Genomic DNA, 22305 nt, shown 5'->3' on the forward strand with positions numbered 1-22305 from the left:
TTAAATGAGGGCTGGGGATTCGTTTTCAAATAGATAAGAGGTTCAAAGAAACCGTGACTATCTGGTTTTAATTTAATAGCGAAGGCTATCTAGTCTAATCTAATATTACAATTTAATTTATGATATATATTTGGCCAAAAAAGGGAGAAAAGGAGAAAGTGAATGCATCCCATGTTAATACCTGACTTACGTCACAGTAGCTGTATGACTCAAGCATCTATTTGTCTGAGTAGTGGATGCATCTGAGGATCGCCAAATGCTTTTCATTGTTAATGCGGGATCAAGTTCTGACTCAATCTCATCAACTTTCAATCGTCGATGAGCTTTTTCAGCCCTTTTTTTCCTTCTGAGGTGAGGGGTTAATGGTTAAAAATATCTTTTGAAGTGTGAAACCTGCACTGCAGACAGCAAAAGCACTGCACACCCTGCTAGGAAAGTGTTTTGGAATGAGGCCAGGATGGATTCATGTTCGTGACAGACGAGAAACACTAACTTTCCTGTCTGTGTTTGCTCGTCTGCGCTTGCTGGCATCAGTGTTTCTTAAGCTTGTCTGACCTTGTAATGTGAGCAGTGATGAATCAAGAGAAATAGTGTTTGTGACAATCTGTGAATGAGCTCGGATGTGTTGCATAAGCATTCAAAGGCAGAAGTGGAGTGCAAAATAAGTAATGTACAGAAATACATGCGCTTTAAATCACCTCAGATTTCTCATCCTCTCTGCAAGCCTGTTCCCTTGTATATATTAGAAATAGATGTTTCATCTCCTCCCTTTGATGTATTGTGTATTCATGCACTCCTCACTAAATGTGATGCTGGTAACATGTTACTTATTGCTGTTATTTAACCACTTTTTCCAGTAACGAATAATTGAATGTGTTCCTATTTCAAAACTGGTAATCAGATTTAAAGCTATGTATCCAAGTCATTGTGCGTTTTTTACTTTTTTTTCTGGAAATATTTCTGTGTGCTTTCTTCTGCTGCGTCTTGGGTATGACGTGGGTATGACGTGTGCGTCCGTCACGTTTTCCACATGTGGGCAGCTCACGTGTCAAGCTGCCAGTGGCACAGACATAACAACAGTGGAGTGAGTAGAGAGACTCACGTCTCTAGCTGAAAATACACCTTGCGTGTGACTAAAGTAAGTCGAGACTAAAAATGTGTGCATCATAGGGGCAGTTTGAGAGCGAGGGTTGGGACGTTACGCTCAGATGGTTTGGGCCTATAGAGAGGAGCGACAGGAGGCATGCTCGATAAGGAATGTTGCAGATGGAGATGAGGAGGATGAGGAAGCTGAATTGACCTGGCAACCCCTGATGGGAAATGAAGAAGAAGAGCAGAATGAAAGTTTTAGCAGATCAAAGAAGGTCAAACAAAGCTGCACTGCCCGACCAATGCTGAGTAATTGCCGTGATGCATCAGCATCCGTGTCCCACGTTGACAAATCGAAGGCTATAATGCGGAGAGAAAAACATAGAGCGTTCAGCACGTTTCACATTCATCGAACTTCCTCCCCGACAACAGCGTTTCATCCTGTCAGATCTAATGCCTTAACTATTTCATTTATTTGCATCAATCCCTTGTCACTGTTGGCGCCATCGAAAGTCTGCTGGGGATGATTAACTTTTCTCACCATCATCTGATTTCCTCTCTGCTGAAATTAATGGTAATTGGTGCGGTAGAAGAAAAGCTGCCGAGTTCCATAGTTATCATGGCAGTGATGGATGCTAATCATCCTGCCACTCGTGGACAATTGGACAAGAAACTGTAGTCCGTAAACTGTTTTTAGTCTGAATGAGATTTGTTTACCAACGTTATCTGCAGCTTTTTGTTTGTCGACTTTTTCTTCTCAATGTCGCGTCCGAAGCCTATTTAAAACCGTTCAAGTCGGATGTTGTCACCAGACAAATGGATTGAGACTGAAGGGGAACGAAGGAGGATTAAGGGAGAGGAAACTCAGAATCTGCATCCTGTTTTGTCACTAATCTCTCCTCTGTTGCAAAAGGACTTTGCTTGAACCGGCCCACACGTCTCTTTCCGTGGCTGTTAGCAGCTTTACACATGGCGTCCCTGAAGTGCCCGCTCATGTCAGGACCAAGTGCATGTGTTGATGAAGAAACACATGAGACATGAGGGTCTGGAACGCCGTTTGCGAGATGAGGGAGAACAATCAGGTGAAAATGGAGCAATATGGCATGTGACACACACAGTCAAACAGATAAAAAAAAAGGATCATCCTTTTTGCTCCACTTAGTATCTAGTTCAAGGGGAAGCTTGAGTGAAAATGCTATCAGGTTAAACACATTGTGAAGTTCACCAAACTTGTATTGCTTTTGTGGTCAGCGAGAGTGACGTCTAAGGTCTGACGTCTGAAGTAACATTGAAGACCGCCGCAAGTCACTCACTTAATATTGCATATTATTGCCCAACATTTAACGTCCAGGCAGGCACCAATGCAGACAGTCACAGTATAAAAAAGCATAAAAATGCAGCAGGTTTAGGTAAACATTTTGGCAACGAAAACTCAAACTGTTTTGCCATGTCGCTTGATTCATTAATGCTGTATGTAAAGTTGAAGTGTGTGATTTCATTTTGGATTTAAAAGTCTGAACTCAAGCTGTGTGATGTCAGCAGGAAGTTTGTTTCAAAGGTCCATTCAAATTTAATGTGGGGGAAGAAAAGAAGAAATGGATTCAGTTTGATAGAGTTGTTTCAATGGGTGGATGTGAACACCTTGATGGGCGAAATGCCTCCCAATGGGAAAAAATAGAACACAATGTTTTATTGGTGTTTAATTGCGCACAACTACAGATGTCAGCTCTGCTGGGTTCGTGGACCTGAAGTGAATTATGATCGCAATAAGTGGTATAAATGATTACTGTTCCGACGCTGTGGGGTGCGTGGCAGTCAGGGGTGTAAATCTAGGTTTAAAAACTGTGATGTAAAAGTGCTGCAATGACATCGTGTCAGGCTTTTTTTTGTTCCCAACAAATGGTGACATCGTAAACCTAATGATTCTGTTACATTGTGAGCGGGCTCAAGTGGTCTGCTGCGGGGTTTAAGTTCAGAATATTATAGTAAATATTCATAATTAATGACAAGCATGCTACAGTTTTTTCATGTGGATTTTCACCTCTTAAATCTTTCGATCCATCTGCTCTGCTTTAAGAACCATGCCACTTTATAGAGCCAAGGCAAAGCGCTGAAGCAGCCATGTGTGATATTGAAAGAGCAAGTACATGCAGGGAAACTGAGTAGATGACCAGGACTCCCTATTATTTCTTCTTTCATTTGTGATTTTCATATGAACATTCTTCTTCTGCTTTCAGTTATCTTCTTTTTTTGTTTGTGTCACTGTATTTGACTTTCCCCCTTAAAATATGTATTCATAGCATTGTCAAATGCTTGTTTTAACCCTTTTTGTGGCTGCACACAACTTTTTGTATTTACTTATTTAAATTTACTTTGTTCTAATGTGTAAAATACACATACTTTTCCACATCTGTCATTGCTGTTTTCGCACTAACTGTAATTTTTAAATGCACATTGGACAATGGTTTGATAAAATGATATTATAAATATATTTATTGCCTCAACAACTACATGTCCGCATGTGGCCCTGAGGGAAATTTACCCTCCTCCCAGTATAGTCTGCTCAGTCTTTTCGGTCCCACGAAGGTTAAACTAAATTACATATAGAGACGTTTGCCAGCTTTTTTTTATTGTTCTTCCAGAGTAAGACATTTCAGAAAAGCTTTTTAGGATTCATCCTTTATGCATGAAAGTGTTTTGCAAATACAGTTTGATTTGATTCCGACTGTCTGATGGAAGTGGTGTGAGGTGGAGAAATATAATCAGTGAGCTTGTTCCCTGCTTGTTTTGTCAGTCAAGCACATGCAGGAGGAAAGAATTTCAGAGGGAATGACAAAGCTAAAATAATGTTTACTTCGTGCTCTTTTCAATTGAAGAGATTATCTTCTCATTTTGCTGACAGCATCAGCTACATTCTCTTTCGATTCCTCCCTCTGGTCTTTGTTTCTGTTGGTGACTCGACCATGATCATTATTTTTGAGGGTTGAAGCCCTGTTTTATGGGTGATTTAATAAAACTGTGCAATTATTGCATATTTCAGTGGTTGCTCACCAAGTGCAGATATTTTGCTTTGAGCTGAAGCATTAATATTTATTCCTATTTTTCCACTTGCAGCTGCATCAGAAAACCTATCGGCCCCTGCTCCCTGCTCCTGACCATTAATCTCCAAATATCTAGAAAATAATTCACTTTTGACATCACAAATAAACAAGTTATACTAAAACCCCTGGAAACATCTGCCCCCTTAATTTGCATCTGATGCGGGTAGATGGTGCATATTGGTTTGCTCGCAGATGGAATTACCTTGTGAAAGGCTTAAAGAGCTTTAAGCCTTTCACTCAGCACCGACCCCTGACTCTCCACTCCTGAGTCATCCAGTATTAAAGCTTGGCCACCTAGAAAAGTAAATTATGATATGCACCTCTGGCACTGTTGCGAAAAAAGCCGGATTATTCAATATTGTGTCAATCTCACGGCGTCACTGAGAGGTCCCGGTTATTTAGAATGCTAGTCACGAGTGACGGGCGGGCCGGCGAAGTCGCTGGGAGGAGAGGAAGTGAAAACAGTTCAAGTGGGATCAGTCATAATGAGTGATGAGCAGGGATTAAAAGTGGTGAAGAGGAGAGTGCAGGCAGGGTGGAACAGGTGGAGATGACTTTCTGGGGCACTCAGAGACAGATGAGTGGAGCTTAACTGTGAGACCTGCCATGAGGTTCGGCTCAGAACACGCTGAAGGTGCGCAGGTTTTCATTGGGAGTGACTAGAGTGGGCAACATTTGAATTGAGTATGACAGTGGGACAGCTCATGTGGAGAAGGTTGGAGACAAATCTAGGGAGAAACAGATGGTTTGGACAATGTGGAGAGGCCACCAAAAAATGGTAGTTCTGGGGAAAAGGAAAAGTGGAAGAGCATTGAGGCTCCTGGAGGCGACGGAGGAGGAGAATGCAAGCTCTGGCAGAAAACAATTTTCCTACCCACTTAAAGATGTGTGTGGAAGAGGTGGTCCGGGCATTTAAAAATCGACAGTCCGTGTGCTATTAATCTTTTAAGAAGAATAACAAAACCGCATGTACATTGACGATATTTACCTGGTACAAAATGACCTTCAATTTACTGTATTCCTTTTTTATTCATTCATCCGTGCTGACATCTTAGGGTCATCACTTCTGAAGGGTCTTTTTGAGAGATTGACGCTCGACTTTCATTCAAATCAAATCTAGCATCAGTCTAGCATCACCAATAAAAAAAACTAGAATCTGAGAGGCTCTGCTTGTAAATCTGCATCCGTCTTTAGTGAGCTTCAAAGGAACAAGTGTGGTCGGTAACTATCTATCCAAACCAACGAGAGATCTGTGTCTTTCATAGTCGATTCTTTGGTACCGTAACAGTTTTTAAAATGAGTCGGCTAGCCTTCAGACTAGTCGCCTGCTTGGTGACGTGTTTGCAAATCTATTCATTTGACTTACCAGTTAAAAGTACTCATTTATCCTCTCTCCAAAGTCCAGGGTCGTGGCATGCATGACCGCGATCCTCAGTCAGATGAGCGACGCTCACTATTCCACCTACATTGAGACTTTCTCTGGCACCTCGGATCTTGTGGTGAGTTCACACGCACGCTCTAGGCAGTATGGAGAAACAAGTTTATTTCACTCAAACGTATTTCAACTCACTCATTACAATATGGTTTGAGGGACGAAAAAGAAGCAGAGACTCTTGTAATTTCTACAATCTCTTTCTCCTCTACCAGAGTGATTGTTAGCTTTATGTTTCTCATTTCCAGTGTCCTGTTTGGTGAAGATTGTAAGATGCAGCAGCAAAACCTGATCACATGAACATATAACTGAATCATTAGTGTCACTACACTTCTTTCGCCATCATTTAATGACTTCAGCCAATTTCTGACTGTATCACTCTGTCATTACTCCTCATTCTTCTCCATCCTCATGTATTTATTTGTTTATCTATTAAACGTAATAATGTACTAAACACAGTCCTCATTTTTGCAGGACTTCCTGATGGAGTCATTCTTGCTTTTCAAGGACCTCATTGGCAAACATGTTTACCCCTCCGACTGGATGGCTATGATCATGGTGCAGAACAGGTGCGCTATTAAAACCATAGCCATAACTGTTGTTCTACATAACTGGTTTGATATCAGAGCCATTTTTACTGTCTGGATTCAGCTGTTCATGCTATTTTAATCTGTCATAATATTGAACATTCCACCTTGTAAGGCGATTTAAAACACACTTGGCAGCACAAAACAGTGGTGTGAGGTGAAATGTGTTGCTGTCTTGTGATGGCTCTTCAGCTGAATCATTAGGTGCTGAAGAATGGTATTATTTTCACTGACACCATTTGTTCTGTTTCTCTAGGGTCTTCCTGAGAGCGATTAACACCTATGCTGACACCATGAACAAGAGGTTTCTGAGCAATGATGACTTTGAAGTGCAGGTCAGTGGGATTGGATTTCTGCTCCCCCGTGGTTTCAGATTACTGTACCATCATCCAAGTCAACATGAATATAGTGACCGTGAAAAAAAAAAAAAATGGACTCAATATCCCGGCACAAAAGTCAGGTTTTTGTTTTCAGGTTTTGTTTGTTGTTTGTTTTTTGTTTTGCTGTCTCATGATTTACTCGACCATATTTTACATTTTCATTAATCCCAGGATTTTATGGCTATTCTCTGTCGAATAATTTCTACCTCAAACTTGCTCCCTTCCTTTGTAGCTGTGGAACAACTACTTCCACTTGGCCGTAGCCTTTATTACCCAGGAGTCTCTGCAGCTTCAACATTTTTCTCCCACGAAGAGGAACAAGATTCTGTCCAAGTAAGAGAGAAGCCTTGTTTTTATGGTTCATAATTCCACATCTTTGACATGAATAAACCTGTTTATTCGTTTCTGCACCTTGTGGTCAGTTCTGATCTGCATGTGTCTTTTGAAAAATTCAGATATGGTGACATGAGGCGACTCATTGGCTTCGCAATTCGTGACATTTGGTATAAACTAGGTAAGAATGCCGCTTATGTAAGAGTGGAGTCCTGCTGAGCTTGTTTACAACTTTCTTTTCCACCGTTGAATCTTTCTGTTCTCTGTTCTATTTGTTCAGCGACAAAGATTTTCTGTGCCGGAACACTTTGTCAAGTGATATCAATAAAACATATCACTGTGTAAACAGAACCGTGATGAAGCTGCGCTCCCGACTGAATGTCGCTGCTAAAGCTGGAATTCTTTGTGAAGTCTTTGTCTGTTTCAATGCAGGCAGTCACAAAATCTGTTTCATCCCTGGAATGGTGGGTCCCATCCTGGAGATGACTTTAATCCCAGAGGAGGAGCTGAGGAGGGCGACAATCCCCATCTTCTTTGACATGATCACCTGTGAACACGCGCACTCGGGAAACTTTGGCAAGGTATAGAACACAACACTCACGTGTGACCATTTTGCCTTTGTTCTCTGAACTGTTGCAGTCACCAGTGTTAATGAAACCAGTGTTTCATGAAACCAGTTGTACGTGTGTAGTAACTGAGGCTGATGGGAAATTCCTGATCTATGATGGATGTGTCTGGCACTCCAAAAATTCAAGGCAGCCAATCAGATTGTTTCAGATTTGGTTTTCAACTCGGGATACTATAAAAAAACTTTTCCATTTACTTGAACACTGTCTTATTTGGACTCGAGGCTCACTGTAAATGAGACTTAAATGACAAATTACTAGGGTTTAAGAAAACATAGATTCAGTCAAGTATTGCAATACTGTATCGATATTTTCAGTATATTATGAATATTTCAAAATGAATACTTGGATAGGTTAGTATTTTGGCTTGAGCTGTCGTCAAGGCTTCCGCCCAATTTTCCACATTCAGCTCCTTCTAATAGACAACAAAATCTTGTGAGGTTTCAAGCCCATGTTCGAACATCAGTACCAGACACTTTCATCTCTGCGGCATTGAAGGGATAGCAAAGACAAGAGGTGGGCCCTGCCATGCTGGAGATGCAGTAAACCCACAATCTCACTCGACAGTGGCCACGGGCCGCTACTTCTATTTAGCATTTGCACGGCACTGGTGCCGGTCTGGAGAGCGCTGAACCAGGAGGTGCAGCTTGTACACAGGTCTGATAAGGTAACACTGCATCACTTAAAGTAGGAATGGAAAATGGGGCGCGGTAGGAAAGGCTGTGAAGAGCCTGGGGACTGTTCACCTCTGGGTTGAAGGAGGTGGGGAACAGATGGACGGCCGTGCCGTGCAAAATGATATTTCTCTTACGGTTAAAGCTAGACCTCAATGGTCGTTCCTTAAACACCCTTTTCATCCATGACATTATAAAGACAAACTACTGCTTGCTGCTTATTTTTTTCCTTGGTAAAATATTATGCATGTAGTTCATTGGAAAATTATTGCTAATATTCTGTTCTAGTTATTCTGTCCTGTTGTATTTTTTTTTCATTTTATTTTCATTTTGTTTTGCATTTCTACTATTTCTTTAAGTTATTGTGTGTTTTGAACACATTAGGGTGAGTGTCATATCACCCAAATCCTGCCATGCTCCTTGCTTTGTTGTGCTTGTTTACATTGTTGCCTTAAATGTCAGTTATTTGTTTGGAGGTTGACAAATGTTTTAGGCCAATCACAAGATAAATAATTGCAATACAAACCTGAATCAAATCCAAGTATCGGGAAAATATAAAATCTGAACAGTTTCTTATGTATTTAGCCAAAAACCTTAGTCACAAGTTATTAATTTAGTTGTGAAAATACTGTACATATATTTGTTGTCAACTTTTGAAGCATGATATTTACTTTGTTCAGTGTGGAGATGAATGACTATTATAAAACCTTAGAGGAAAACTGATATCAACTTGGACAATCTCAGCCTTTCGCAATCGTTCCAGTCTCAGCCCAAAGTATTTCCCATCAAACCTCAGCTTCTCAAGAGCAAAGTTCAGTCGATGCAATTACCTATACTCATGCTAGACAATCTTGACTCAGTCGAATGATGGATGAAGAACCTTGGCTGCTGTCGTGTCTTTCAATAAGAGAAATATAAGTAATCTTAAGGGTCTACATTTCTACCACAGGGCCAATGAGCAAAGCAAACCTCACTCACACGACTTGGACGAAAGCATTTCTGTCATTTGTAGTTAATCAGGCGCCAAATAAGAAAATATATATTTGTGGAAAGAGCTCGCTCTTTTCTGTCAAGCTGTCTCTGCTCCCCAGCTGACAACAGTTCACATCTTTGCCTGCCTCCTTCAAACTGGTGACAGAGGCGAAACAAACAAAGACGATTCAGGCTGCCAGCAGGGTTGACACATTTGTTTTCTCTGCTACTGCGACCAGAGGAACCAAACAAAGCACCGTATTGGTGGAACACTTTGCACTGTACACCACTGATATCTGCCTGGGTCCAAAAGGAAACCAAGTGGGTGTCCATCTTTATTTTCGATCACTTTGCTATCACGATTTGCACAATTTGCTGTTATGGTTGTGTCTGGAGGGTTGAAGTCTTACAGGGAAGACAGACCTTCCTATCGCCATCTCCTCAGCCGCCCTTAATTCAGGAATCTATCACTCTTGAGAGTGAGGAAAAACCTCAAGGGAAGGAAACTTGGTGCAAGAAGTTGAAATTGCCTCTGCTTACTGCTTCCTGCCTCGCGAGTCTCAGGTGGAAGACTCGGCTTCTCACCATTCCCAGTGACCCGGTGTCATCAACTCATTATCCAGAGGAAATCTGATTTGTTGCAAAAAATCATTCTGGTGAAAAGTTCCTTTGTTCAAGCTATTTTAATGAAAAAGGGTGATTTGAATCGAGAAGCAAATGGAATGGAACACATGCTCATGTTCATTCATTTTCAGTCACTACTTCTCATCGTCTAACTTTTCCTCCTTTCTTCTTTCTGCGTTGTGCAGTTTGAGAATGAGATCATCCTGAAGTTGGATCATGAAGTGGAGGGCGGAGGCGGAGATGAGCAATACATGCAGCTGCTTGAAACCATGTTGGTCTAAGTGTTTCATTCATTCCACTGATCATTTTATTCTCATCGCTGTTGAAGTCCTTTAATTGGTTCCATTATTGTGCACACGTTCTGAAGCGAACGCCTCGTAGTGAAGCGAAATTTAAATGGCTAGCTCACCATTTGTTTGTTTTTAATGATCTCAGAAAGCACCCTGCTCAATATTAGAAAACAGCTCGCTGTCATGTGCTTTTTATTTTTTGCTTTTTGTCTTTGTGGCTGAACTCATTCACTGACACCCTGGAAGTGTCGCCGATTAGAAGATAACAAATAATATCACATATTAATTTCTGTCAACAATATACACTTCAAGGGGGCACATTTTTCATTTTTCATACCAACTATTTGTCTACCAAACCAGCACCATTTCTTTGACATGTCAAACCGTCTCTTTTTCTTCTGCTGTGTAACTGGAGTTGTTGTTCTTCAGCCTGCTGGACTGTGCTACAGACAAACCTGCGCTAAGACCTCTAGTGCAGCACTTTGTGGCCCTGGTGAAGGGACTCCTCATGCGTCTCCTGGACTACCGGGCGGTTATGAGCGACGATAGCCGGAATAACCGCATGAGCTGCACCGTCAACCTCCTTGTAAGTGATGCGACTCCTAAAATGAAACAGTTCACTTCAAGGGTGTTGTCATGTCCTTACTACCAGATGTTGCACTGCACACCTGAATATTAGGAAAGTGTCTTTGACAGTTTTGCCGGTGGATGATATGAATAAGCTTCTAGTCCCAATGGGCTTATTTCCATGACCTTTTTGTAAACAGTCGATTCCAGAGCAACTACAGCAACAACTTACTAATTCAGTGATTTGCTTCAGGCATTTTTTCTTTCCCCCTCAGACATGATGTATATAGTTTTCATGTCCATGTTTCATGCTGTCACCCAATCGCAACCCAAAACTTGTCTTTTCCGATAAAGCAACAAACCTGTGAGAACTAGTTGTCTCCAGGTTAATATCGATCACGGACTTGCGGCCTGTGGGCCATTTGCGGCCCTCGGGATGCAGTTTTGTGGTCTGCCGCTGGGTGCCCAATTTTATCCCACTGGGCTTCTTTGTCCAAAGCGATATGATTAGAAAACGCCAGTTGATGAATAATGTAAATTTCAGAGGCCACTAGATGGCACTTTTAGTTTAGAAATGACGTGAGGTTTCAGTGAAGTAGTTCTTCAAGTCTAAATATTTTACATCAGACAGTGCCATCTGGTGTCCTCTGAAAATTTTGGGGAAACCTCATCCACCCAATACTAATAGAAAACACTATATAACGGAATTTAAATTCATGCTTTTCCTTGGAGGCACCTTACAGTGCAAAACACTGAAATGCTATGAATGCCAGCAAAACGCTGCCATTATTATGACCACATTATTTTGACAATATGGCCAGATGACATCTGTGCAGATTCTATAGATCTTCATGAAGTTCACATTCGCATGAAGTGGAACCAGTGACTATCAGCAAAACCACAGGACCCCTCAGTCTGCTGAGCTGAGTTGAAGGACGATTTAAAGACTTCATATCTTTCCTTACTTTTGCACAGTCCATGTGCTGAAAGACATAGAGGATATTAGGCTTCAGCCCTGCTCCCAAGGTATTTACTAGCAGTTGCATCAACCTATCCGCATCTCTCAAGTGACCTCACCTCCAGTTATTATCAGAATAAAGAGAGATTATAGATAAGTGGCTCATCGCTCTGTCCTGCCTCTGATCTTGTCTTTTAGCCTTTTGCCAACTGTTATAACACACTGATGCAACAGTTTTCTTGGTACCAACGCGGAGCAAAGGTGTTCACTCCGAGTGGCGCATTAACAATTCCCTTTCATTTGTTTAGCGAGTTATAAAAATATGTCAGCGAGCAGGCACAGCGCCTGTTAACCATGCCTGGGGCTAACTCACATTTACCCCCACTGACACAAGCACACTGGTGTTTAAAGTGCCGTGCTCGTCCTCTGCAGATGCATAAACGTTATTTTGCTCAAATACCAGAAACAAGAAGCCATAATGAGCATCATTTTATTTCTGTAATGCGTTTGATGTTTGTCTATCTGGTTTGATTAGCATTAATGAAATATTTACAGCATGATTTAGCCTTATCTTATTAAGCATGCAAAGCTAATTATTGTCGGAACACAAGAGTGTGTATTTGCATTTTAATCGAAGCAAATCATTCTCTGTGCTGAATATATTTAATTGAACCGTAGGAAGATGTAATCCATCCAAGTTTAAAGGTTTGTTTTTGCAAAGCTCTTTTTATAGATGCTGCTTTGGATTGCAAACTTTTGTTTGATCAGTCTTCTTGTCATGCATATGACATATGAAGTAGCTGTATTTCTCTGTATTCTGTTGACGTAATGCAGCGTTTTTGAATTCTGAGAAGCTAATAATGGACAAGCACACACACCAAAGCACACATGCTCTTGGTGTTAATCTCTGTTGGGCCTTTAACATGCGAAGAATAACGTTGATCTTTCTAATTTTACAGAACTTTTACAAGGACATCAATCGTGAAGGAATGTACATCAGGTATTTGCACACACTCTCATATATGCTCCGTCCAAATGGACCTTGAGTGCATGATGTGTGCATTTGTGCGCGTGGAAGTGTGCACGTGTGTCTGTGGCTCTATAATCTGACAAGGGATTATAGGAGTCCCACTGAATTAATGTCAAAATCCTCAGGATCAGCGCTTGGATCGACGAAGGGCGGGGGGGTGCGAGAGGCTAAGTGTGAGGAGAGCAGAGGTAGAGGGACGAGGGAAGATGAGAGGATGTGATCGCATTATTCAAGGTGCCATTGTGCCGCTCTGATAATGTCTTGGAGATGTAATTAGTAACGTTAATGTGCGAATATGAGCTCCACATTCCCTCTGCCCTCCTGTGTGGAGAGTATAATGACGGTCTTCTACAAAGAGGAGAAGAAAGCTTGAGGATGAAACAACTCGTTTGAAACTTTTGCTCCACAACAGAGGATTTCTGCCTCGAGCAGTTTGTTTTTTTGTCAGCCTTTGCCCAGTTTTGGATTAAGTAGCTTTAGCCCCTCTTCCAGGCCTATTAAAATAAACAAGGGAGTGAGAAGCAAAAACAATACATCCGAAAACAGCAATATCGCCTGAGGTGTATCAGCCTAAACGGATGTTTTAGGAGTGTCGGTGTTGCATTTTTCATTGGAATAACAACCGTCTTCTATTAATAAATTATCTCTGATGTCAGATGGATGTGGACTGTCACGCTCATCGTGCAAAGCAAGCGCCAACAATTCTTCTTACAACCTTGTTGCTCTTTCAAGTGAGCGAGGAAACGTATGGAACTGAGCTAAATCCCATTTCACATTTGGATGTCAACCAACGCGGGGAATAGTTTCAGGCCTGCGATGCTAAGAGGATGACATCATCTGCCATAAGCAGTGATTACATCAAGAAGGTGCCAAATCGTGAAGCCGCTCATCCATTACTTGGCCGACAAGTTCTGTCTGTAAAAATCAAGAATAGTAACATTGACTTGGACCAATCGCAGTGAAGGAGGCCAATTTACTAAATGAACCGTATAACCTTGTTTTTCGAAGAGATTCCATAAAGATGGATTTGATTACCTTCACTCCTGGAGTTAACCGATATTAGTTCATAAATTACGCTGGCAGAATGTTTCCGATGCTGCTATCTCATTTAAAGACCTTCCACGTCAATAAGATGCATCTTGACTGGTTATTTTTATTTTCATACGTCTCCCACTGAAATAAACAGCGTGATTGTGATTAATTCCTCAGACTGCGCAACAGTGTCATCTAGTGGACAAGAGCGCGCATTGCATAATATCATAATCTTCCCACGTGTGATATGTGTGTGTAGGTACCTTTACAAGTTACGGGATCTTCATCTGGAGGGAGAAAACTACACAGAAGCAGCATACACGCTGCTGCTTCACTCTCGTCTGCTCAAGGTAAACCACAAACACATGCGATCACTCACGCAAGCTGAGCCGAGACACTGAAGTAGAAGTCGATATTGTTGTGCTATATGGCTTTTGTTATTGGACACATTGCTGTCTTTAATTTATAACCTCTAAACTGAGTTTCTATGAAAGAAGGTCCCGCGCTGCCTGCTTCTGTGGCGCATGTGACCCCATTAGATGCTGCATCACCTTTATAGGACACAGAGGATATAAACGCTGTCTCGCACCTTCTCTCCGTCGAGTTCACTTATATCACACCTCTGAAGGAAGTATGGGTTTGATCTGCATTCATTTCCAGGAGGGATGTTTCAAAAGTGTTAAAGGGGCCGCAGCAACACTGAGGACTGTTTCATCTGTGATTGCTTCGTAAAAAGTGTTTCGTTGGTTGAACTTTTTGTACTTTTTCGACTCCTATGTGCTTTGTCTCTGTGCAGTGGTCGGATGAGATGTGCACCCAGTTTGAGTTCCACGGCTCCCAAACTCAGCGACAGCTCAAAGAAACCCTCTACGACACCATCATTGGCTACTTTGACAAGGGCAAGGTCCGCCCCGTTTGAATTTGAGATAAACAACTAGAGTATATGAAATATATATTTACATGTGTGTCTTAATACTTCCCAATGTAGTAAGATGTGAAGGTTTCATGCTATTTTCTTCCCTCCTACAACTAAGGGTTCAACCAGTGGACAGCAGTCCATTTTGCTCACTACAACATTCGCTCCTCCAGATCCTCTTTCCCTTCTTATCCTGACTCATGGCTTAGTGTTTGTATTTGCTATTCCGTCCTCCATCACTCTGTCGATGAGTTTGAGGCTTGATCATTGTCTCTTAAGCTTGTAACTTAACACTATGTACTGTCAAACCTTCTTTTGAGAAGCAACCTAAACTTTCACCTCTCTGTTCACCTCTCTGTTATGTTTGTGTTTAGATGTGGGAAGAAGCCATCACGCTTTGTAAAGAGCTGGCAGAGCAGTACGAAAACGAGATCTTTGACTACGAGTTACTCAGCAAGAGACTGGTAAGATATTACATTTTCAAATCCAGTTTCAAGTACTGTAAGACATTCTGAACTCACATTTTACTTCCTTTGTTTATCAGGTATTGAGCATGTTTGAGAATCATTTTCACTGTACGGAACATTCATGAGTGTTTTTTTGAGTGTCTCTGACTTTAAATCTTTTGATTTAGTAACCATGCCACCTGCTGGTGCAAGACCCTGGAACTGAAACTTCTCATGTATGAATTCTTCTGCATCAGATTCCCCTGTGGGTTCTTGTCACCGTCTCCTCATCCTTGACACAGCAGCAGGGGCCTTTTTTTCCCCTTCTTTTTAAGCATACCATCTTCTTTTTTTCTTGCACACTTTTTGAAACTTCACCACCAGAAAACATTTCCCATTTCAACCATTAATGTAAATTCAACCCAAACATTTGTCTCTGCAGAAGAAACAAGCTGGGTTCTATGAAAACATCATGAAGATATTAAGACCGAAGCCAGACTACTTTGCCGTGGGCTACTATGGACAAGGGTACCCTCCCTTCCTCAGGGTGGGTATGATGCAGTTCATTGTCCGAAAATTAACTGCAGGTTCAATTTCATTTTCATCATTGACCAGGAAATGGGCTTCACAGTGTGTTGTGTGTGGTAGGGCTATTAAAAGTTCAGCAGTGGACTCATTTGTAAACATGCCAGCTCGATAGGTAATATAAAGGGAGGGAGCAGAACCTTATTGGAACATTGACAATGTGTGGATTTAAGCACGGAGCAGTGGGTGGTTTATAGCTCCCTGTGTCGAGGGCACATTTTAATGTGACACACTCTGAGGCTCAGAACTCCGTTGCCGGTGAGGCCAGTGTTTAAATCATTCTTTTCCAGTCGGAATATGGAAGAGATGCAGATAAATAGTCAAGTTGGTACAGTCTGAGACAATATAAACGCTCTGTATTCACAGGACAGCAGGTTCTTTGACTGCTTATTATTGTTCAAAGGAAATGACCCATGTCTGAGGCAATCCATTTTCTGGACCATATAAGAGGGTTGTGATGAACATTGCTCATAAGCAGTTGATGAATTTGGACTTGTTTCAGTTTTTAAGTGAATCAAATTATATTGTTATTCAGCCTGGACTCAGTGCTGACAATGCAGTCATTACACTTGCTCTCTTTATCCCCTTTTTTTCCAGCTGCTTATCCTGAAGTGGATGCGGCCGACTGAAGCTTCTCCAGTCTGGCACCCCACTAAAAGGATGGATACACTCTTTAGAAGAGATAAATCAATCTCTAGGCAGACCGAGAAAAACACTTGGCTCACACCTGTGGCTGTTTTGTCAGTCACTGCAATCGTCCTGCTTTTTGTTTCTGTCCGTGGAAGGCAGATTTGGAGGGAGAGCATCACATTGTGTTTTGTGATTAAAGCGGCCAGACGGAGCCTGGCAGTCGAGGGGAAATCGATTGTTTCACGAAGCTGTAAAAACATCACGGTGCTGTAGCAACGACAGCCTGTGTAACAGATGACCAAGAGATGATTTCCCTGTGGGAATTCAAGCTCCAGTGGATGTCTGCCTCATTTAGTCTGTATTGAAGTCACAGGTTGAGTTGACAGTCGCAGAGAAAAAACAGTACGACTCCATGGATTTGAGGGATAAACAGCACACACAAGTGCCAAAATGTTCTCATGGCTTTCTTAGTTAGTTTTTCTTGAGTCAGTCTTTGTGTCCAAAAACCTAATATATCGACTGTTCCTACTGTGTAGTGAAAGGTCGATGAGGTATCATGGAACAGTATTGCAGGGTCGATAAAATAGATATCCAGAGGCGTCTGAAAATCTAGACACTATTTCATGAAACCTCATCTCCCCATCAGGACAACTATGGTTAGTTGTATGTGGGTCACTCAGCACTTGAGAGTGACACAGTAGATGTGTACCAATTCTCCACTTATTTCCCTCCTGCTCACCACTGTGGATATTCCTGTCCCTCCAGAACAAAGTGTTTATCCATCGAGGCAAGGAGTATGAGCGCAGAGAGGACTACCAGAACCAGCTGATGAGCCAGTACCCCAGCGCCGTGCGCCTCAACACCACCACCATGCCCGGAGATGATATCAGAAACTCCCCTCTTCAGTGTATCCTTTTTTGTGATGGGGAAATTCACTGTGAAAGCAAGTGTGAGCTCTCACCTCACTGGTTTTGCTGTTATTCCCTGACTATACTACATCAGACATCCAGTGTTTCACTGTCCAGCCAGTCCTGGAGATCCCGCCACGTTTGAGGAACAAGCCTGTTCCAGATCAGATCATCAAGTCAGTGCGAACTTAATGATCAAAAGTCGAAGTGGACCTCAAATTTAATGAATTTAACATTGGATTTTCCATTCCAATTCAGCTTTTACAAGTCCAACTACGTGCAGCGTTTCCACTATTCCCGGCCTGTGAGGAGGGAACCTGTAGATCCGAACAATGAGTTTGCAGTGAGTTGTTCTGTAGTCGAAGACATTGTTACTGGGCTAACTCTAGCTATGCAGCGTTATTACTCACTTGTGTCAAGGCTTTGTGACAAAGTTTGCTCCGTTTCAGTCGATGTGGATCGAACGCACGACCTTCACCATTGTGTATAAACTGCCTGGAATCCTGCGCTGGTTTGAGGCGACAGACATGAAACAGGTAAGAACAGATGAATATGTGCAGCTTCCAGAATCATCTGTGGAGAATCCTTCCCCCAATCACCTTCCCTGTTCTCGCGTGTGTCTTCAGACGACCTTGTCTCCACTAGAGAACGCTATTGAGACAATGGAGTCCACCAACGAAAAGATCCTGACCATGATTAACCAGTATCAGGCAGACCTGAGCCTTCCCATCAACCCCCTTTCGATGCTCCTCAATGGAATTGTGGACCCAGCTGTCATGGGGGGATTTGCCAAGTATGAGAAGGTATTCATATTTGCATTTAGCTGAATCATTCGATTGTGCCAGAGTAAGAAAACATGAGGTACAGCTGACTGATGATGATGATGATAGTGAGTAGCCTCAGTAACCAAACAGCATGCATAATTCACGGAGCAGCTGAAAGGTATCATCCTCAAGAGACACAATGTCGAACCGTCCTTCTCCACGGGGCCAGCCGAGGTTGTAGGAAGGACTTCCCTCCAAGATGTGTTTTCTTGAATGTATAGCAGCAACAAAGACCACTAGAGAAGGTCCTCTGGGAAATTAAAAATTCATGCATCCAACTTATCAACACATAACCAGATCAAAATGCATTATTCTGAATCAATATTTTGCAAATCTCTATGTTTCATGATAAAATATTTGTGTATCCATCTGCTGGAGAATCATAACCAAGTGCTTATTCATGGTCTGCTGATATTTTCATCTCATGAGCATCCAGCTTCATGCATCATTCTATGTCATACAATCATAGCACTGAATCAGAAAGGATGAAAACTGGCCAAGTAAATCCATAAATGGCTTTTTAACCTGTTTCCTGTCAGGCCTTTTTCACTGAGGAGTACGCTATGCTGCACCCTGAGGACGGAGACAAACTGCAGCTCCTTAAAGACCTCATCGCTTGGCAGGTACCATCCAAACCTACTGTATGTACTTCCCCTGGATGATATCAGACATCGCCACGTCTGCCAAACTCCTCATTTGCAGACCCCGCTGCTGGGCGCAGGGATTTTGCTCCACGGGAAGAGAGTGTCCGAGGATCTTCGTCCGTTTCACGAGCGGATGGAGGAATGCTTCAAGCAGCTGAAGAAGAAAGTGGAGAAGGAGTATGGAGTGAGAGAGTTGGTGAGGAAAACAAGCAGATAAGGTTCCACTTGTGTATGATGTGAGATGGAGATGCAACCCACACTTCAGAAAATTGTGTTGTTATTGCCCTTTATGTCACTAGTTCATCATTGTCCAAATAACTTTTTTTTCTCTTCAGCCTGACCTTGATGAAAGGAAGTCCACTCGGCCTCGCTCCATGCTGCGATCTATTCGTCAGTCGATAATCTCAACATCCTCGCTGCAGGAATCAGAATGCAGCACGCCGACGAAGGTGGCTCCTGATAGGTAACTTAAAGCGGATACCTCATTAAGAGCAGGACTCAATTGCTCACTTGAGAATTCAGGCTGTGGCAGTGGCTGAATACAGGATGGTGTTCAGCTCATATCCACACAGTGTGCAACTTAATAAGTTTGTTGAAGCAAAGTTAGGTGTCAAAGGTCATTGTTCTGTGTGGAATTAAATTTTCACATTATGTATTTTAGTCGGAACTTGTGGCGACGTGTGTGTCATGTCCGTTCCTCTTCTACCTCCAGGGATTTGCCACCAGAATCTCCTGTATCCTGGTCGTCCACGCTGCAGCACTCCAGTGGCAGCGTCAGTTTCAGCGCGACGGAGGAGACTGTGGTGACCATCGGGGATCAGGAGGTGAAGCTGAGGAAAAGCAAGAAGAAGAAGAAGAGGAGCAGCATGATCTTCATCTCTGAGGAGAGAGAGAGGACCAGCACTCTGGACTCCAGGAGGGTGAGAAGGAGACGCTTGTGGGTGACGTGCTGGTATAAAGAGCTTGGCTAACTCTCTCCCTTGCTGCAGCTGTCCAAGAAGCAGGAGTTCCGCAGTGACACGAACTTGTCCGAGCCCAATGACGGCAACGTGTTTCTCACCAACGCCAACTCCCGATCTATGCCGACCATCACAGGTGACACGAACCAAGCAACTGCACACACAGCGCACCGCATGTCCATTTGTATGACAGTTGACCTTCCCCTTATAAAAGTAGGTTTCAGAAGAAAGTGAATCAATTGCAGTGAACAGATGCTTTGACCCCTGATTGACCTTGAAAAGCTTCATTAATTCATATTAAAAACAGCATCTTGCTCCGTCCCCTCACCACCGTGAACATTAGGAATGAACAATGTCTCTGATGAAGTGCTTCACCTGATATTCCTCCCCTGTGCTGTTTATGTTGGCAACTTTTGTTCCATTAATTCTGTGAACCTGCTCTAAAATGAATGTGTTGCTCTCTTTCCTGCTCCATTAAAGCCAGAGTGTTTGTGTCTTCTAATAGTGGAGTATTAAGATGAATGCTAAAGTTTTAACATCTCTGGAGTATGTACTTCATAAGACGCCTCTTTAAAAGTCCTGAAAGGGCGAGATGGCTCGGCGCCGCTGTGACTCGGAGAGTATTTTGAGCAGCTGTTCATAGTCCACAGAAAGGTGGAGCGCTGATGTAGTTGTTTCTGTTCGCAGGCCTGGCCTTGGCCGTGGTCAGCGGAGGGGATGACGTTGACACAGGTCGGATGAGACGAGACAGTAAGAGTGCATCCATGTGTGGGACATCAGACCGAACAGCGGACCGGCGCTCAAAGGGAGTCATCGGCCTCCTGTTTAAGTCCAAGGTACAGCGGAGTCACTCAGCCTCAGGATTTAGACGTGTCTTGAACAAACATACACAAACATACAATGCTTCAATTTCCTTTTTCAGAGCGCCAAACCAGAAGATGGGAAGAACCACAACCCGAGCGACAGCCATTTCTGAACCTTTTTTTTTTTCAAACGTCTTGATCTTAAAAGAGATCCCGCCAAAATGTCAACTGCCACACTTGCTGTGTGCCAGTCTCAGTATTGCTGCTTTAATAGAAAAAAAAAAAAAAACAAACAATTTTGACCCATCAATAAATGCTATTTTGCTCAGCGACCTTTCCCTGGTAATTCTAATGACTCCTGGTTAAGCTAAATGTCATCGCGGGGCTTTTCAATCAATTCTGCTTCTGCAGGAGTGAGCAAACACAAACAATAGGATGGAGTGAAAAGCTTCTTATGAGGTTTCAGTGTCGTTATCTCCGGAGTTGATGGCAGAATAATAATGTGGTGAAGCACAAAGGTCACAATGTCCTCTCCAGGGACTTTTAATAAGGACATGCTGCCAAAGTGGTTTGGCAATGATACAAGTTCATCGAGTCGATTAAACATTACGGGCTGTAGTTCCACAGGCTTTAATAGCTTGGCTGTAACAGCTGTGTGGATGCGCACCGCTTCATAGGGCAAGTGCTTGTTTCAGGAGGACAGTTTGGTAAAAAAAAAAAATCGACTAGAAAGTTCTCCAACCTCTCATGTTATTTTCCTCTGCGCGCATGTTTGTACTGGAAGATCCCGGTATACAGGCATCGTCTTTAACCTGCACCGCCGTTTCAAGCCTTGTTATTTCTTTATCTAGTTCTTGACATGGGTCTCTAAACCACGCCCATTTTTCAGCGCTGAATATTTGATGTACTTTCATCATTAATTGATGTTGAACTTTAATCTTTTAATGAGAGAAATTCATGAATTCATGCAAGTCTCAGGGAATATATTGGGTTGTGGTGTTCCTCAGGGATCCATTTAGGGCCCAATTGTAATTTACATATTTTTCCTCTGAGGACTCTGAGCTTTTTTTTTTTTTTTTAATTTGTCAAGCAGACAAGCTTGAGGTAAATTAAACTTTATAGTGCGTGATTCAACTGATAATTCAACTTTCTTCTTGATCTTTTTTCACGCTTTTTTTGTCACGCTTCTGACCTTTTACCAAGATGACCGCTGCAATCATCTCCCGAGCAACGGCGAGTCCATCGCCCTCTTTATTTATTGACCTTAATGACACTTGAACAGAGGCCTTCACCTTGTCCAATAGCGGTTGCATGAAATGAATATAAATGGAACACAGTGAAGGCACCAGAGATGGAAGGTCATTACAGTCCAAGATACTGCGTAAAACTACAGACAGGTTTATCGATTCATGGATGGGAATGAATTTATATTCTGCGATAACTTCTGCACAGCTGCCATCAATATATATCATCAGTGTGATTTCTGTCTTTTCATAAGCTCTGTAAAACTTCAATTATCCAGGCTCAAATTGACAGACGCGTCTCTATGGATCCAATTTAAGGTGATAGCGACCTTATGAGGAATCTGAGGAGTCGACGTCCGCGTGTCCACTGAGTGACTCCAGCCCACACACGCGGTTCCTCCCGGCTCTGCGTGGTCTTAGTAGGCGATATTTGAGAGATAAGTGCTGCTCGCTGTGATCAGTCCACAGTCCACTTCCTAAAATACATATAGATGATGCCATATTTCTTTAGAATCTATATTCTACAGATGTAATTATACCCACAGTCGAGTTAATGAGCTGATCTGAAGCTTCCCCTGACTCCAGATGATGAGTGTGTCATATATTCGACACACAGCTCTGATGGTTAATCACATATTCCTGCAGGCCCTG

General features: G+C 42.4%; 1 protein-coding gene across 1 annotated transcript in view; it reads left to right on the forward strand.

Annotated features, from left to right (window-relative positions):
• LOC128767692 (dedicator of cytokinesis protein 2-like) overlaps positions 1 to 20743 on the forward strand; it is a 102962-nt gene extending 82219 nt beyond the window's left edge. The window contains exons 28-52 of the mRNA XM_053879913.1: positions 5591 to 5689; positions 6097 to 6191; positions 6466 to 6544; positions 6822 to 6922; positions 7045 to 7103; positions 7355 to 7503; positions 10004 to 10089; positions 10538 to 10694; positions 12593 to 12633; positions 13955 to 14045; positions 14492 to 14599; positions 14986 to 15075; positions 15500 to 15604; positions 17038 to 17179; positions 17275 to 17356; positions 17439 to 17523; positions 17630 to 17716; positions 17807 to 17983; positions 18544 to 18627; positions 18707 to 18844; positions 18984 to 19111; positions 19361 to 19568; positions 19638 to 19743; positions 20295 to 20443; positions 20530 to 20743. Coding sequence (XP_053735888.1) covers positions 5591 to 5689; positions 6097 to 6191; positions 6466 to 6544; positions 6822 to 6922; positions 7045 to 7103; positions 7355 to 7503; positions 10004 to 10089; positions 10538 to 10694; positions 12593 to 12633; positions 13955 to 14045; positions 14492 to 14599; positions 14986 to 15075; positions 15500 to 15604; positions 17038 to 17179; positions 17275 to 17356; positions 17439 to 17523; positions 17630 to 17716; positions 17807 to 17983; positions 18544 to 18627; positions 18707 to 18844; positions 18984 to 19111; positions 19361 to 19568; positions 19638 to 19743; positions 20295 to 20443; positions 20530 to 20583 — 2700 coding nt within the window. The 3' untranslated portion in view covers positions 20584 to 20743. The remainder of the gene's footprint in view (positions 1 to 5590; positions 5690 to 6096; positions 6192 to 6465; positions 6545 to 6821; positions 6923 to 7044; positions 7104 to 7354; positions 7504 to 10003; positions 10090 to 10537; positions 10695 to 12592; positions 12634 to 13954; positions 14046 to 14491; positions 14600 to 14985; positions 15076 to 15499; positions 15605 to 17037; positions 17180 to 17274; positions 17357 to 17438; positions 17524 to 17629; positions 17717 to 17806; positions 17984 to 18543; positions 18628 to 18706; positions 18845 to 18983; positions 19112 to 19360; positions 19569 to 19637; positions 19744 to 20294; positions 20444 to 20529) is intronic.
• Positions 20744 to 22305: the final 1562 nt, after the last annotated feature.

The sequence above is a fragment of the Synchiropus splendidus genome, chromosome 11 (assembly GCF_027744825.2).
Source record: "Synchiropus splendidus isolate RoL2022-P1 chromosome 11, RoL_Sspl_1.0, whole genome shotgun sequence".
Classification (NCBI taxonomy): Eukaryota; Metazoa; Chordata; class Actinopteri; order Syngnathiformes; family Callionymidae; genus Synchiropus; species Synchiropus splendidus.